The sequence below is a fragment of the Babylonia areolata genome, chromosome 12, assembly GCF_041734735.1.
Source record: "Babylonia areolata isolate BAREFJ2019XMU chromosome 12, ASM4173473v1, whole genome shotgun sequence".
NCBI lineage: Eukaryota > Metazoa > Mollusca > Gastropoda > Neogastropoda > Buccinidae > Babylonia > Babylonia areolata.
Window position 1 is genome coordinate 19,864,486 of NC_134887.1, and position 17,500 is coordinate 19,881,985.

Consider the following 17,500-nt stretch of genomic DNA (forward strand, 5'->3'; position numbering starts at 1 on the left):
CGCCGCCGATATTTTCTCCCCCCTCCACTAGACCTTGAGTGGTGGTCTGGACGCTAGTCATTCGGATGAGACGATAAACCGAGGTCCCGTTTGCAGCATGCACTTAGCGTACGTAAAAGAACCCTTGGCAACATTGTTTCTGGCAAAATTCTGTAGAAAAATCCACTTCGATAGGAAAAACAAAATAAAACTACACGCAGGAAAAAATACCAAAACATGGGTGGTGCTGTAGTGTAGCGACGCGCTCTCCCTGGAGAGAGCAGCCCGAATTTCACACAGAGAAATCTGTTGTGATAAAAAGAAATACAAATACAAATATCCTTTCCTTTCTTTCTCTACCTTTCCTTCCTTTCTTTCTCTACCTTTCCTTTCCTTTCTTTCTCTACCTTTCCCTTCCTTTCTTTCTCTTCCTTTCCTTCCTTTCTTTCTCTACCTTTCCCTTCCTTTCTTTCTCTTCCTTTCCTTCCTTTCTTTCTCTACCTTTCCCTTCCTTTCTTTCTCTTCCTTTCCTTCCTTTCTTTCTCTACCTTTCCCTTCCTTTCTTTCTCTACCTTTCCTTCCTTTCTTTCTCTTCCTTTCCTTCCTTTCTTTCTTTCCTTTCTCTACCTTTCCCTTCCTTTCTTTCTCTACCTTTCCTTCCTTTCTTTCTCTACCTTTCCCTTCCTTTCTTTCTCTACCTTTCCCTTTCTTTCTTTCTCTACCTTTTCCTTCCTTTCTTTCTCTACCTCCTTTCTTTCTCTACCTTTCCCTTCCTTTCCTTTCTCTATCCTTCCCTTCCTTTCCTTTCTCTACCTTTCCCTTTCTTTTCCTTTCTCTACCTTTCCTCCCTTTCTTTCTCTACCTTTCCCTTCCTTTCCTTTCTCTACCTTTCCCTTCCTTTCCTTTCTCTACCTTTCCTTTCTTTCTTTCTCTACCTTTCCTTTCTCTACCTTTCCCTTCCTTTCCTTTCTCTACCTTTCCCTTCCTTTCCTTTCTCTATCTTTCTCTACCTTTCCTTTCTCTACCTTTCCTTTCTCTACCTTTCCCTTCCTTTCCCTTCCTTTCTTTCTCTACCTTTCCCTTCCTTTCCTTTCTCTACCTTTCCCTTCCTTTCCCTTCCTTTCTTTCTCTACCTTTCCCTTTCTTTCTCTACCTTTCTTTCTCTACCTTTCCCTTCCTTTCCCTTCCTTTCTTTCTCTACCTTTCCTTTCTTTCTTTCTCTACCTTTCTTTCTCTACCTTTCCCTTCCTTTCTTTCTCTACCTTTCCCTTTCTTTCTCTACCTTTCTTTCTCTACCTTTCCCTTCCTTTCCTTTCTCTACCTTTCCCTTCCTTTCTTTCTCTACCTTTCCTTTCTTTCTCTACCTTTCCTTCCTTTCTTTCTCTACCTTTCCCTTCCTTTCTTTCTCTTCCTTCCTTTCTTTCTCTTCCTTTCTTTCTTTCTCTTCCTTTCCCTTCCTTTCTTTCTCTTCCTTTCTTTCTTTCTCTACCTTTCCCTTCCTTCCTTTCTCTACCTTCCCTTCCTTTCTTTCTGTTCCTTTCCTCCCTTTCTTTCTCTACCTTTCTTTCTTTCTCTACCTTTCCTTCCTTTCTTTCTCTTCCTTCCCTTCCTTTCTTTCTCTACCTTTCCCTTCCTTTCTTTCTCTTTCTTTCCCTTCCTTTCTTTCTCTTCCTTTCTTTCTCTACCTTTCCTTCCTTTCTTTCTCTTCCTTCCCTTCCTTTCTTTCTCTACCTTTCCTTTCTTTCTCTACCTTTCCTCCCTTTCTTTCTCTACCTTCCCTTCCTGTCTTTCTCTTCCTTTCCTTTCTTTCTTTCTCTTCCTTTCCTTCTTTCTCTTCCTTTCCTCCCTTTCTTTCTCTACCTTTCCCTTTCTTTCTTTCTCTTCCTTTCCTTTCTTTCTTTCTCTTCCTTTCCTCCCTTTCTTTCTCTACCTTTCCCTTTCTTTCTTTCTCTTCCTTTCCTTTCTTTCTTTCTCTTCCTTTCCTCCCTTTCTTTCTCTACCTTTTCCTTTCTTTCTTTCTCTTCCTTTCCTTTCTTTCTCTACCTTTCCCTTTCTTTCTTTCTCTTCCTTTCTTTCTTTCTCTACCTTTCCCTTCTTTCTTTCTCTACCTTTTCCTTTCTTTCTTTCTCTTCCTTTCCTTTCTTTCTTTCTCTACCTTTCCCTTCTTTCTTTCTCTTCCTTTCCTTTCTTTCTTTCTCTACCTTTCCTTTCTTTCTTTCTCTTCCTTTCCTTTCTTTCTCTTCCTTTTCCTTTCTTTCTTTCTCTTCCTTTCTTTCTTTCTCTTCCTTTCCTCCCTTTCTTTCTCTACCTTTCCTTTCTTTCTTTCTCTTCCTTTCCTTTCTTTCTCTTCCTTTTCCTTTCTTTCTTTCTCTTCCTTTCTTTCTTTCTCTACCTTTTCCTTTCTTTCTTTCTCTTCCTTTCCTTTCTTTCTCTACCTTTCCCTTTCTTTCTTTCTCTTCCTTTCCTTTCTTTCTTTCTCTTCCTTTCCTCCCTTTCTTTCTCTACCTTTCCCTTTCTTTCTTTCTCTACCTTTTCCTTTCTTTCTTTCTCTTCCTTTCCTTTCTTTCTCTACCTTTCCCTTCCTTTCTTTCTCTACCTTTCCTTCCTTTCTTTCTCTTCCTTTCCCTTTCTTTCTCTACCTTTCCTTCCTTTCTTTCTCTACCTTTCCCTTCCTTTCTTTCTCTACCTTTCCCTTCCTTTCTTTCTCTTCCTTTCCTTTCTTTCTCTTCCTTTCCCTTCCTTTCTTTCTCTACCTTTCCCTTCCTTTCTTTCTCTTCCTTTCCTTTCTTTCTCTACCTTTCCTTCCTTTCTTTCTCTTCCTTTCCTTTCCTTCTTTCTCTACCTTTCCTTTCTTTCTTTCTCTTCCTTTCCTTTCTTTCTCTACCTTTCCCTTCCTTTCTTTCTCTTCCTTTCTTTCTTTCTCTACCTTTCCTTTCTTTCTCTACCTTTCCTTTCCTTTCTTTCTCTTCCTTTCCTTCCTTTCTTTCTCTTCCTTTCCTTTCTTTCTCTACCTTTCCTTTCTTTCTTTCTCTACCTTTCCTTTTTTTCTCTACCTTTCCTTCCTTTCTTTCTCTACCTTTCCGTTCCTTTCTTTCTCTACCTTTCCTTTCTTTCTCTACCTTTCCCTTCCTTTCTTTCTCTACCCTTTCTTTCTTTCTCTACCTTTCCTTCCTTTCTTTCTCTTCCTTTCCTTTCTTTCTCTTCTTCTATTCGTCGATCAGGGTGGTTGTTGTTGTTGTTTTCTTTTTCTTTTTCGTTTGGTTTGGTTTCACTTGTTTCTGTTTGTTTTCTATTATACAGTCACGGAAATAGTTTTCAGCTTAACTTTCAATTTCAGAGAAATTTCAAAGCGTGCGGTCTCAGTGATCCATATATGCTGCAGAACATCTGCTGTGAAATAAATAAATGAATGAACAAATAAATAAATAAATAAACAAACAAGTGAATAAATCCGCAAACTGGCTGGACTAAGGACTGCAGAGAATGGAGTGCTTTGACTGTGTCATGCGACCAATGACGTGGAAGCATCTAAGTAACACTGATTATAGCACGATACAACACGATAGAACACAACATGATACAGAGGTGCGATGCGATGCGATGCAGCACAGTACAACATGGACAGTTTCAGTTTCAGTTTCAGTAGCTCAAGGAGGCGTCACTGCGTTCGGACAAATCCATATACGCTACACCACATCTGCCAAGCAGATGCCTGACCAGCAGCGTAACCCAACGCGCTTAGTCAGGCCTTGAGAGAGAAAAAAACGGTGAATAAATAATAGATAAGCTTACATAAATAAATAAATAATAATTATAATATAAAAAAGGTAGTAGCAATAACATGGACAACAAGGCAGAACACAGCACAACAACAGGATCTGTACAACACGACACACAGCAACACAACAAAGCACACGCTGACCTTCACATAGGACAAGGCCGCCTCGGCAGCCGTGTCAAACTGGTCCACGATGGCCTGTAGGCGGCGCTGCAGATCTTCCGGACAGGAACCGCTACCCTGGCACTCTTTCTGGGCTTCCAGTATTTGTCCTGTCAACAACGACAAAAATCAAAGGGAAGGAATGGACAAGTTGAATAATTAATCGGGTTAACCCTTTCACCGCCAGTCAATTTAGAGCGCAAAATTCGCTTGTGCTATAAACACAGAAAAATATGGTGTCTAAGAATAGCTGGGGATTCCCCCCTGTGATGTGTAGAAAATATGGCCTATCCTACCACCGAACATGAAGAGCAGTAGGTTCATGGATAACAGACCCATGATCTGGTCATCCTTCAGTGACATGAGTCCTCTACCTAGCTGCTGCATAAATGCGAGTTTGGCAGTGAAAGGCTTAAACAGCTATGACGTAATCATAAATCTACGCACAGGACCTCGGTTTGTCGTCTCATCCGAATGACTAACGTCCAGACCACCTCTCAAGGTCCAGTGGAAAGGTAGAATAGATGTACTGGCTAATGCTGGCTTCGATCCCATGCGCTCAGATTCTCTCGCGTCCCAGGCGGACGCGTTTCCAACAAGTACACCAGTGATACCCCCCCCCCCCCCCTCTGCCCCCAACACTCTCCCCCCACTTGTCCATCCACCCTTTCTCCACCCCACACTTGTCCATCCACCCTTTCTCCACCCCACACTTGTCCATCCACCCTTTCTCCACCCCACACTTGTTCATCCACCCTTTCTCCACCCCCCACTTGTCCATCCACCCTTTCTCCACCTCCCACTTGTCCGTCCACCCTTTCTCCACCTCCCACTTGTCCATCCACCCTTTCTCCACCTCCCACTTGTCCATCCACCCTTTCTCCACCTCCCACTTGTCCATCCACCCTTTCTCCACCCCCCACTTGTCCATCCACCCTTTCTCCACCCCACACTTGTCCATCCACCCTTTCTCCACCTCCCACTTGTCCATCCACCCTTTCTCCACCCCACACTTGTCCATCCACCCTTTCTCCACCCCCCACTTGTCCATCCACCCTTTCTCCACCCCACACTTGTCCATCCACCCTTTCTCCACCCCCACCCCCACTTGTCCATCCACCCTTTCTCCACCCCCCACTTGTCCATCCACCCTTTCTCCACCCCCACCCCCACTTGTCCATCCACCCTTTCTCCACCCCACACTTGTCCATCCACCCTTTCTCCACCCCCCACTTGTCCATCCACCCTTTCTCCACCCCACACTTGTCCATCCACCCTTTCTCCACCCCACACTTGTTCATCCACCCTTTCTCCACCCCACCCTTGTCCATCCACCCTTTCTCCACCCCACACTTGTCCATCCACCCTTTCTCCACCCCACCCTTGTCCATCCACCCTTTCTCCACCCCACCCTTGTCCATCCACCCTTTCTCCACCCCACACTTGTCCATCCACCCTTTCTCCACCCCACACTTGTTCATCCACCCTTTCTCCACCCCACACTTGTCCATCCACCCTTACTCCACCTCCCACTTGTTCATCCACCCTTTCTCCACCCCACACTTGTCCATCCACCCTTTCTCCACCCCACACTTGTCCATCCACCCTTTCTCCACCCCACACTTGTCCATCCACCCTTTCTCCACCCCACCCTTGTCCATCCACCCTTTCTCCACCCCACACTTGTTCATCCACCCTTTCTCCACCCCACCCTTGTCCATCCACCCTTTCTCCACCCCCCACTTGTCCATCCACCCTTTCTCCACCCCACACTTGTCCATCCACCCTTACTCCACCTCCCACTTGTTCATCCACCCTTTCTCCACCCCACCCTTGTCCATCCACCCTTACTCCACCTCCCACTTGTTCATCCACCCTTTCTCCACCCCACACTTGTCCATCCACCCTTTCTCCACCCCACACTTGTCCATCCACCCTTTCTCCACCCCACACTTGTTCATCCACCCTTTCTCCACCCCACCCTTGTCCATCCACCCTTTCTCCACCCCACACTTGTCCATCCACCCTTTCTCCACCCCACACTTGTTCATCCACCCTTTCTCCACCCCACACTTGTCCATCCACCCTTTCTCCACCCCACACTTGTTCATCCACCCTTTCTCCACCCCACACTTGTCCATCCACCCTTTCTCCACCCCACACTTGTCCATCCACCCTTTCTCCACCCCACACGAGCATATTATCAATCCATTGAGGACACGGGTCATTATCCTACACCACAGTTTCTTGCCAGGTTTATCACCATCATCCCTCATCTCCCTTCCATAACTTCCTTCACGGTTTCAGTCCCAAGGAGGTGTTCATTATAGCGTGAAGGCTTATCCATACATGCTGCACGACATCTGCTTTAACAAGAAAAACAAGAGAGGCAAGGCCTTCAAGACTCACTTGTGATACACTTTAAAAAAAAATCCAAGCTTTTTATGTATTGAGTACAATTTCAAAATGTAATGTTTAAGATGAGAAAGATCAGTTTAAAGCAAATTAATTCCCCTAGCATTAATACAGAGTAATTTCCCTTTTTTACTATCTGCACCAAAACGGTTGCAAAATAAATAAAACTTCCATGCTTAGCAAAAGAAGTTCCTGTTTGAACAAAAAATGATAATAATGACTGCTCTTGTTGTTGTGTCAGAATATCAGATCAAAGTGCCAAGTTTAGAGAATACAAAAAATATAACTATAACAGTAAATGCAGTTTGCATATAATTAGGCTTCATTTTTTTGTGTGCCCATCCCAGAGGTGCAATATTGTTTTAAACAAGATGACTGGAAAGAACTGAATTTTTCCTATTTTTATGCCTAATTTGGTGTCAACTGACAAAGTACTTGCAGAGAAAATGTCAATGTTTAAGTTTACCACGGACACACACACACACACACACACACACACACACACACACACACACACACACACACACACACACACACACACACACACACACACACACACACAACCGAACACCGGGTTAAAACACAGACTCCCTTTGTTTACACAAGTGAGTCAAAAAGGGAGGTGGGAAGGAAGCAGATGCCTGACTTCGGCATAAACCCCAACGTGCTGGTCAGGCCTGGAGAGCCGATCCAACCTCAGTGGAAGACAGCAACATGAAATATTTCAAATGAGGAAGCAACACAAAAGACAAGTAAATGCAATCAAATCAAAGTGAGATGCAAAGAGAAAAGAGTGAGTGAGAATAGAAGGATGGCAATAAAGAGATAAAAAAAAATTTGTGAGATCATGATATAAAACGATACAAATGCGTTACATAATTCCAATATCTCTCTCTCTCTCTCTCTCTCTCTCTCTCTCTCTCTCTCTCTCTCTCTCTCTCTCTCTCTCTCTCTCTCTCTCTCTCTCTCTCTTACACTGTAATTCACAGAAATCCACTCCCTGTATTGTTTATGGTGTTATTATAAGATATGCCTCTCTCCTTCTCCCATATTACTCACATTTTCTTTCATGAATCTCATACTTGTGTGTACATTACTGCATTATTGTTCTTCCATTTTCTTTGATATGTGTTGTAATTTAACTTTGTAATGTAACTTTTTACCCACCCACCTCGTCCCCCAGCCCTCTCTCTCTCTCTCTCTCTCTCTCTCTCGCTCTCTCTCTCTTCTGTCGATTTATCAGTCTGTCTGTCTGTCTGTCTCTCTCACTCTCATCTTTTCTTCTTTACTCTCTCCCCTCTCCCCCCCTCCCCCCGCCGCACCCCCCACACCCCCTCTCCCCCCCCACACACACCCCCCCAACATCCCCCTCCTTTTTCCTCTCTTCTGATATGAATTTTCTCTATTTGCCTTTGTGCGTTTTTTTTTCTTTTTTGATTTATTTATTTACTTTTGTACCCCAGGGCTGGGTGGAAAAAAAAGCATTCTTGTCATTATGCTTATCTCAATACCCTGGAAAAACAATATTTCGTTTGTTCGTTCGTTCGTTCGTTCTCTCTCTGTGTGTTATATGTCACTGTGCACGAATATTTGTTTTCTTTCTCCACTTTCTTTCATATATGTGCGCGCTATCTGCAGTTCTGTCATGGGTGTAAATAAGAAATGACAGACTGGTGGAATAGGCCATGTCTATAATCTTAATACTTGAATACAACAAAAAACAAAACCAAAAACTTTTGGGTTTTGAGTTCTGAATTTCTCTCTCTCTCTCTCTCTCTCTCTCTCTCTCTCTCTCTTGGATGTGTTTGTGTAAGGGGGGCGGGAGAAGGAGGAGGGAGGAGGGATGGGGTAGTTGGTGGGTAGATGGTGATAATTATTTAGTTACAATACGGGTGAGGAGAAATGTCATGAGTATGAGATGATGATACTGCGGTTCTTTCACACTAAACAAAAGTCAAAGTGCTCATCCGAGTGGTAAATCTGTCACGTTTTAGTTGCGGCTTTTTATTTCAGTCCGAGGTCTGCAATTTGTACTGTCAGTATTATAATATATCAATGCTGAAACACCGTTTCTCATGCAAGAAACCCCAGGTGGGAACATGACTGAATTAATCAGTCTGAGGATGCGTGGTGGTCAGGATGTATTTGTCATCAAAATATCAAGGTAAAAGTAAACATAAGTAAGAACTGTATTCTTCGTCTCTCTTTGTCTGTTATGCTGTTTGTCTTTCTGTCTGTCTGTCTGTCTGTCTGTCTGTCTGAGTCTCTATCCCTCTCCTTTCAGTATGTTACCTCCTCATTCGATCACTGCTTACACCTTCTCTCTCTCTCTCTCCCTCTCTCTCCCTCTCTCTCTCCCTCTCTCTCTCTCTCCCTCTCTCTCCCCCTCTCCCCCTCTCTCTCTCTCCCTCACTTTCTCTCTCCCTCTCTCTCTCTCCCTCTCTCTCTCCCTCTCTCTCTCTCTCTCTCTCCCTCCCTCTTTCTCTCTCTCTCCCTCTCTCTCTCCCTCTCCCTCTCTCTCTCTCTCCCTCTCTCTCTCTCCCTCTCTCTCTCCCTCTCTCCCTCTCTCTCCATCCCCCTCTCTCCCCCTCTCTCCCCCTCTCTCTCTCTCCCTCTCTTTCTCTCTCCCTCTCTCTCTCCCCCCTCTCTCTCTCTGTCTCCCTCTCTCTCTCTCCCTCTCTCTCTCTCTCTCCCTCTCTCTCTCCCTCGCTCCCTCCCTCCCTCTCTCTCCCTCTCTCTCTCCCTCTCTCTCTCTCTCTCCATCCCTCTCTCTCTCTCTCCCTCTCTCTCCCTCTCTCCCTCCCTCTCTCTCCCTCTCTCTCTCCCTCTCTCTCTCCATCTCTCCCTCTCTCTCCATCCCTCTCTCTCTCTCTCCCTCTCTCTCGCTGAGTCTCTTTCTTTCCTATATCCTCATCCATCTCTGTTTCTGTCTCCCTTCCCCTCTCTCTTTCACTCTTTCTTTCTGTCTTGGCGGTAGTCGTAGTGGTTGTAACTGTTGTTGTAATCAAAAAGACCAGTTCTGTCTTCATTTATGAGATGTCATCAGTAATGTCTTATATAGAGTAATAATAAGAATAATAATAATCTCTCTCTCTCTCTCTCTCTCTCTCTCTCTCTCTCTCACACACACACACACACACACACACACACACACACACACACACACACTCTTTCCGTTTTGCGCTCTCTCTTTCACTCTCTGTCTGTCTGTCTGTCCCGCTCTCTCTCCCTGCTCCCTCCCCAACCCCCCCCCGCCCCCCCCCAAATCCACCCCACCCTTCTCTCTCTCTCTCTCTTTCTCAGAACTCCCAGTTTATGAACTGCTACCTCTGCTTTTATGCTTTCGCTCCGGTCTCCCGCCGCCCCCCACCCCCCGCCCCGCCCCCCTCCCCCTCCTCCGCCCCCACCACACCCAGACCTCTCCTCCCGCACCCCCCAATTCCCCCACGCCCCCACCCAACCCCCACCCCCACCCCCCTCACCCCCCCCCACCCCCCGTTCTCACAAGCGATTGCCTCGTGTGGATTTCTCGTTTAAACTGATGTTATGGTGAGAAGGCATGTTTGTTTTTATCTTCCGTAAGATGAATAATGGCTTTGCCTTTTGTGAGTTTTACAAACTGTTTTTTGTTGTGTTTTTTTTGTTTGTTTGTTTGTTTGTTTTTCTGGCTTACCAAAGGCGTGGCTCCATTACGTTTTTATTTTACATAGATGCGGGCTTAGATTTTACTGGGAGTTTCCTAACATTTCTTGCAGAAATGCTTTTTCGTTTTATGTGCAGCGTGCATCTGTCTGTCTGTCTGTCTGTCTGTCTGTCTGTCTGCATGTATGTATGTATGAGTATGTGTGAGTGCATGCATACACGCGGGCGTCCTCTTACGTGTGAGAGGTGAGCATGTGTGTGTGTGTGTGTGTGTGTGTGTGTGTGTGTGTGAAACAGTTTCCACTTTTTTTCTGGCTTGTGACACTTTTGTTGCATATCTATTTCGTCTTTTGTTTTGTACTCGTTTTGTTGCAAACATATTTTACATCCAAATTCTTGAAAACGCTCTGAAAACTGACACCAGCACGCTCAGAACTCGTTCCACACTTTTTGTTTGCTGTTGTCAGTGTTGCTGTGTTACTGTCCATCAACTTGGGGATGTTCTGGAAGTTAACCCTTTCACCGTCAGTCAATTTAGAATACAAAATTCCCTTGTGGTATAAACACAGAAAAGACAGTGGCTAAGAACAGCTGGGAATTCCCCCCGCGATGTATAGAAAATATGGCCTATCCTACCACCAAACATTAAAAGCAGTAGGTTCATGGATGACAGACCAGTGAATGGTCACCTTTCAGTGACATGGGTTCTCTACCACGCCGGTGCATAAATGCGAGCTTGGCGGTGAAAGGGTTAAAGCCTGCGAGTCAAATCCCAGAGAGGAAGAGTTAGGAGCTTTAGAACATTAGCTGTGGGTGTTAGTCTGTGTTATCATACCGTGCATGGAAGATGTCAAAGCGTTTTTGTGTGGCTACGTAATGCATGGAGGATGGTCTGAGTGAGAGTTTATTGTGTGGCTACATGATGCAGTATGAATGTTCATGGCCATCCTTAAACCCCTGCCCCCCCCCCCCCCCCCCACACACACACACACACACACTCATCTCTCCCACCACCCTTGCCCTCTCCCGGGTAACCCAGGTTTGGAGCAGACCCGATCTGCTTGTTTCGCTCACACGTTGTTTGTTGTTGTTCTTTTTTTTTTTTCTTTTCTTTTTTTTCGGGCTGCCGCTCTCGACTGCCTCTCCAAAGTTTGATTCTTTGTTCTGTTTCGGCTACCAGCCGTTCCCGTTTTGCCTCTTAACCATTTCACCGCCAAGCTCGCATTTATGCACTGGCGTGGTACAGGACCCATGTCACTGAAAGATGACCATTCATTGGTCTGTTATCCATGAACCAACTGTTCTTACTGTTCGGTGGTAGGATAAGCCACATTTTCTATACATCGCAGGGGGAATCCCCAGCTATTCTTAGCCGCTGTCTTTTCTGTATTTATACCACAAGGGAATTTAGCACTCTAAATTGACTGGCGGTGAAAGGGTTAAGCCTCTGTCTCTGTCTGTTTCAGTCTCTCTCAGTGTTACACACACACGCGCGCGCGCGCGCGCGCGCGCGCACGCGCGCACGCATGCACGCTCGCACACACACACCCACACACACACACACGCACGCACGCACGCACGCACGCACGCTCGCACACACACACACACACACACACACACACACACACACACACACACACACAGAGGTAGGGAGACAGACAGACAGACAGACAGACAGAGACAGAGAGAAAGAGAGAGAGAGAGAGAGCAAAACTGAGTAAATAGGCGTACTGGGAAATAGCGATCCGGCATCACCAATTCCGTCATAAGCGAATCGGAAATAGGCAAATCAGGAATAGACGAATCGGGAATAGGCGAATTGGGATGACCCGCCCAGTTGTACCCAGGTCGTCAGTGAGAGAGTCGGTTCCTGTTCAGCTCCATTCTGACCCCATACAATTGCAATTCCATGTGGACAGCCAGCTTTAACGATGTGACAGCTTGCTTTCTTTTATTTTTTAACACCTGCTTACAGAGGTTGCTCCCTATTCTCTCTCTGTGTGTGTGTGTGTGTGTGTGTGTGTGTGTGTGTGTGTGTGTGTGTGTGTGTGTATGTGTGTGTGTGTGTGTCTGTCTGTCTGTCTTTCTGCTTCCGTACTTAGTCTTTGTCTCTCACAGTGAGTGTGTTTGTATCTCTCTCTTTTCTCTCTCTCTCCCTCCCTCTATCTGTCATTCTCTATATGTATCTCCCCTCCCCCCCTCCTCTCCCTCCTTCTATATATCTCCCCCACTCTCTCTCTCTCCATTTCTCGCTCTCTCTCTCTCTCTCCATTCCTCTCTCTCTCCATTCCTCTCTCTCTCTCTCCATTCCTTCCTCTCTCTCTCTCCATTCCTCTCTCTCTCCATTCCTCTCTCTCTCCATTCCTTCCTCTCTCTCTCTCTCTCTCCATTCCTCTCTCCATTCCTCTCTCTCTCTCCCTTCCTCTCTCTCTCTCTCACCCTCAAAGACATGGGCCTGACGCCTATCCATTAAACTATTCAGAGTTGTGTGTGTGTGTGTGTGTGTGTGTGTGTGTGTGTGTGTGTGTGTATGTGTGTGTGTGTGTGTGTGTGTGTCCCTCTCTCCCTCCTATGGCCATTTGTTTTTGTCTCTCTGGGTGCCCTCCACCGCATAATCTGAAGAGTCGCCCATTTGTCTGTCCATTTCGAACAAGAGGATCAGCACATTGATCTCAGAGACCACCTCCAAAGCTTCGTCCGTGTGTGTGTGTGTGTGTGTGTGTGTGTGTGTGTGTGTGTGTGTGTGTGTGTGTGTTTGTGTGTGAACGAAGTCTGAAAAAAGATGCTTTTCGGGAATTAAAAAGAGAAGATTCCGTGGATTAATCTGATTGCAAAGAAGACACTAAGGTTTCAAAAGAAAAAAAAGAAGAAAAGTATGAAGGAATGACGAAAGGGATGAAATAATGAAGAATGGTAACGGTGTAAGGTGCAGATATCTACCAGAAAGAAACAAAGAAAACCAAGAACGAATGAGAATGAAAGAAAAGAAAAAAAAATGATTGATATAGATACTTATACAGCGCCTATCCTCGGTCAAAGACCAAGCTCTAAGCGCTTTACAAACACGGAGTCATTTACACAACAGGCTGCCTACCTGGGTAGAGCTGAATGACGGCTGCCACTGGGCGCTCATAATTAGTTTCCTGTGTCATTCAATCACATTTCAGGCACGCACACATTCACACTCAGACAGACATGTAACATTTTGCGTGCATGACCGTTTTTTGGTGTGTGTTTTTTGTTGTTGTTGTTTATTTACCCCGCCATGTAGGCAGCCATACTCCGTTTTCGGGGATGTGCAGAGGCGGTGAAAGAAGCAAAGGAAAAAAAGACGGAAAGAAAGAAATAATGATTATGATTGGTAGATTTACAGTAGCAAAAAAATAAAATAAAATAATAATAATAATAATAATAAGATAGAAAAGTGGGAACGGAAGAGGAAGAAAGAACCGAAATAAATGGCGGAAGAAAGAAGGAAAGAAAGAAACCAACAACTAAACAACAATGATTTGCACTTGTTGACCAGAAAGAAATTCAGAACAAAGAAAAAATCAAGCGTCGGTTACAGAACAAAAATATCAAAGGTTCAAAGGTTCAAAATCATTTTTAATCCGAGAAACTCTATTTGGGTACATGGAAACACAAGGGAAAAACAGGCCCACTTCCTCGAGACGTGCCATCGCACGAAGAAGATGAGAGAAAAAATAAGAAAATTTAAAAAAAAGGGGGCGGGGGGAGGGGAGGACGGCGGGGGGGGGGGGGCACAGACAGTGGAACCCTAGGAAAAGAAAACCTGCAGTTTCAGTTTCAGTTTCAGTTTCGCAAGGCGTCAAAGCGTTCGGACAAATCCATGTACGCTGCACGCTCTGTGTGTGTGTGTGTGTGTGTGTGTGTGTGTGTGTGTGTGTGTGTGTGTGTGTGTGTGTGTGTGTGTGTGTGTGTGTGTGTGTGTGAGTGTGCCTGTCAGAGTCCATTTCTTCAACAGAATATTGTCAGAGGACAACACATTTGTTGCCATGGCTTCTTTTCCATGGTGCCAAGAGCGTGCTGCACACGGGACCTCGGTTTAACGTCTAATCTGAATGACTAGACGCTCGGTTTGATTTTCCAGTTAAACTTGGGAGAAAGGGTGAGAGCGAGAATCGAATCCAGACCCCCACGGACACTGTAGGTACACTGGCAGATAAACGTCTTGACCATTCTGCCACCTTCCTCCCAGTCTCGTGATTTCGAATAATAGAAATGAACAAAAAGAAGATGCAACAAAGGCTACCGTTCCATTCTGCCTTGAAGACACAAACATGAAAAAAAAATCCCACTTCGCTACGTATTTGAACGCTCCACCTAGCGTAAGCCCTCTACAAGACTTTCAATGGTAAAAGAAAAAAAAAAGAAGAAAGAAAATAATACAAATGCAAAAAAAAAACCGCCAGAAAAAGATGCTTCCTGTGCGATTTCATTTCAGAAAAGGAAATATTCCTAACAGATTTGAATGGGAAAAGAGATACATTTTTGTCATTCAAATCGCATAGGAAATAGCGAGAACCCCCACCCCCACCCCACTCCCCCACACCATCCCACCCCACGTTTTCATTGTTCGTTTGTCCGTCTAATTTGAACAAAATCTCACAATCAAAATATGTAAATGACTCACATACCAAGAGAATAATGATGATTCTTCGATCTCTTTTTAATCATACCTGTGTCTCGGTTTACTCACGTTCGTGTCTCAGTGTCAGATGAACACAGTCAGTTTTGTTTCCCTCCCTCCCAGCCAGGTGTCAAATACGAAACCATTCATTCTGATGGCATGTCTAGTGTCGTAGAAGAAATCGAAAAATCCAAAATCATATATTATACTGAGCAAGTACCGTTTCTGTCCTGTTTTACCATTAAGATTTGATGTGTTTGATATACTCAGCTGGTGAGAGTATTTCCTTTGAAAATATTATGTCTTTTTTTTCCATTTGTTTGTTTGGTTGGTTGGTTGGTAGGTATGTCGGTTGGTTGGTTGTTGTTGTTGTTGTTGTTGTGTGTGTGTGTGTGTGTGTGTGTGTGTGTGTGTGTGTGTGTGTGTGTTGCAAGAGTTGGTTTTGTGTTGTACACTTTTCTCGTCACAAACAAAATCATGTATGTCTGATTTCAGGCTGCTCTCTCTCCATCAACGCACGTCGCCACAGTCAGGTACCAGCTATGTTTTTTTCTTCTTCTTCTTCATTATCATCATCTTCATCATCATCTTCTTCTTCTTCGTTCTCCTCCTTTCTTCTTCCTCACATAGTCCTCGACCTCCTCATCCCTTCTTCTTTCTCAGCCTCCAAATGTTGCTCTTCCTCTTCTTCGTCTCCTCCTCCTACTCTTCCCCCTTTCTTCTTCTTCTTCCTTCTCTTCCTCTTCCTCTTCCTCATCATCATCATCTTTCTCCTCCTCCAAATTTTCTTCTGCTTCTTCTTCTTCGTCTCCTCCTCCTCTTCCATCTTCTTCTTCTTCTCTCTCTTCGTGCCCCCACCCCCCTCCTCCTCCTTCTTCTTCTTCTTTCTCTTCCTCCTCTTTTTCTTCTTCCTCATCCCCCCCACACCCTTCTTCTTCAGTCTGTATAATGATATAATCTTCCCTAATAACTATCCCTGTGCGTTCATTTGTTCGTTCCTCATCCCCAATCACCGGAGCCATGATTATTTTTTCCATCAGTTGGTTTTTTGTCTGTCGTCGACGGGGGGGAAAACCCCCCACGGACAATGGATGTTGTCCACAGGTCAATGGCGGCGTGTTATCGCCTGCCACACAACAGAGGAAGACGATCGATTGTGGACAGTCTTCTGGACGTCATGTTATTGAAGAGCTGCAGAGGTTTATAGTGAGCACGTGATACGGACAAAGGAAACTGAGGGACAGTGACAGACCGGCACATAAACGTCAGTAATTATTCATGTGTAGTTGCGCGATTGGTCCTTTTTTTTCTTCTTTTTTTTTCTTCTCTGTTCTTTTGACATCACTCTTACTGTTTTCATGGTTTGTGTACAAGATGTATGTATGTAACGTTTCAATGCCTCCAGGGGGCACATGGAGACACTATTTTGCTTTGCCTTTGTACACCGGAGAGTGGGAACCAGAGAGGGAAGGGGGGAGGAGAGGGAGAGAGGGGGGGGAGGGAGAGAGGGGGGGAGAGGGAGGGAGAGGGAGAGAGAGAGGGGGAGAGGGAGAGAGAGAGGGAGGGAGAGAGAGGGAGAGACGGAGGGAGAGAGAGGGGGGAGAGACGGAGAGAGAGGGAGAGGTGGGGGGAGAAAGGGAGAGGGAGAGAGAGAGAGGGAGAGAGAGAGACGGAGGGATAGAGAGGGGGGGGAGAGAGGGGAAACTGGGAGAGAGAGGGGGGGGAGAGAGAGAGGGAGTGAGAGAGAGACAGGGAGAGAGAGAGAGAGGGAGAGAGAGAGGGAGAGGGAGGGAGGGAGAATAAGAGACAGACAGACAGAGACAAAAAGAGACAGAGAAAGAGAGAGAAAACACACACACACACACACACACACACACACACACACACACACACACACACACACACACACAACGCATTTACACCCATGTTTTGCAGCCAGAGTGAAGAGGAAACAATGCTGTGACAGTATCTTCATCGTGAAGAGGAGACGTTGAAAGGAAACGGTGAACACCGGAAGGCAGGGATCACCGACAAAGTTCACCAGTGAGAAACGCCAGAAAGACTAATATCCTGACCCTCGACGCCTTTAACCCTTTCACCGCCAAGCTCGCATTTATGCACAGGCGTGGTACAGGACCCATGTCACTGAAAGGTGACTATTCATTGGTCTGTTATCCATGAACATACCGCTCTTAATGTTCGGTGGAAGGATAGGCCATATTTTCTATACATCGCAGGGGGAATCCCCAGCTATTCTTAGCAACTGTCTCTTCTGTGTTTATACCACAAGGGAATTTTGTACTCTAAATTGACTGGCGGTGAAAGGGTTAAATGAACGAAAAAGAACTCAAGCATGGGTAAATTTTCGATGTTTAGACGAAACGAAGTAAAACCAAAAAAAAAATTTAAAAAAAGATTTAAGACAAAAAATTCACAAGCAAACACGAGAAAATTCATTTCGTCCGTTTCCACATCAGACAAAACGGGCAGTCAGTGTGACCAGCTTTGCTCTTCTCAACCTTTTTTTTTTCTTCTTTTTTTTTTTCTTTTTTGGTTATTTTTTACTCTTTTTTTTCTTTTCCTTTTTTTTCTTGACTTGTTTTCCTTTTTCTTCTCAAGGCCTGACTAAGCGCGTTGGGTTACGCTGCTGGTCAGGCATCTACTTGGCAGATGTGGTATAGCGTATATGGATTTGACCGAACGCAGTAACGCCTCCTTGAGCTACTGATACATTGTGTTCCCCAGCCTCCTGTTTCCGCTTTCTCTTTGACATTCACAAAACTCTGAGTGCTGTTCATAGGCAAAATCTCGCTGATTAACTTTGAAAGCAAGAATAATTCTGACTTGGAGATTAAAAAAAATATGTAATTAAA

At 45.0% G+C, this 17,500-nt stretch overlaps 1 protein-coding gene across 1 annotated transcript in view; it reads right to left on the bottom strand.

Moving 5' to 3' along the window:
* The window catches only part of LOC143287857 (UPF0764 protein C16orf89-like), a 42,889-nt gene that overhangs the window by 13,702 nt on the left and 11,687 nt on the right, over positions 1 to 17,500 (bottom strand). Inside the window, exon 3 of the mRNA XM_076596095.1 lies at positions 3,902 to 4,029. Coding sequence (XP_076452210.1) covers positions 3,902 to 4,029 — 128 coding nt within the window. The remainder of the gene's footprint in view (positions 1 to 3,901; positions 4,030 to 17,500) is intronic.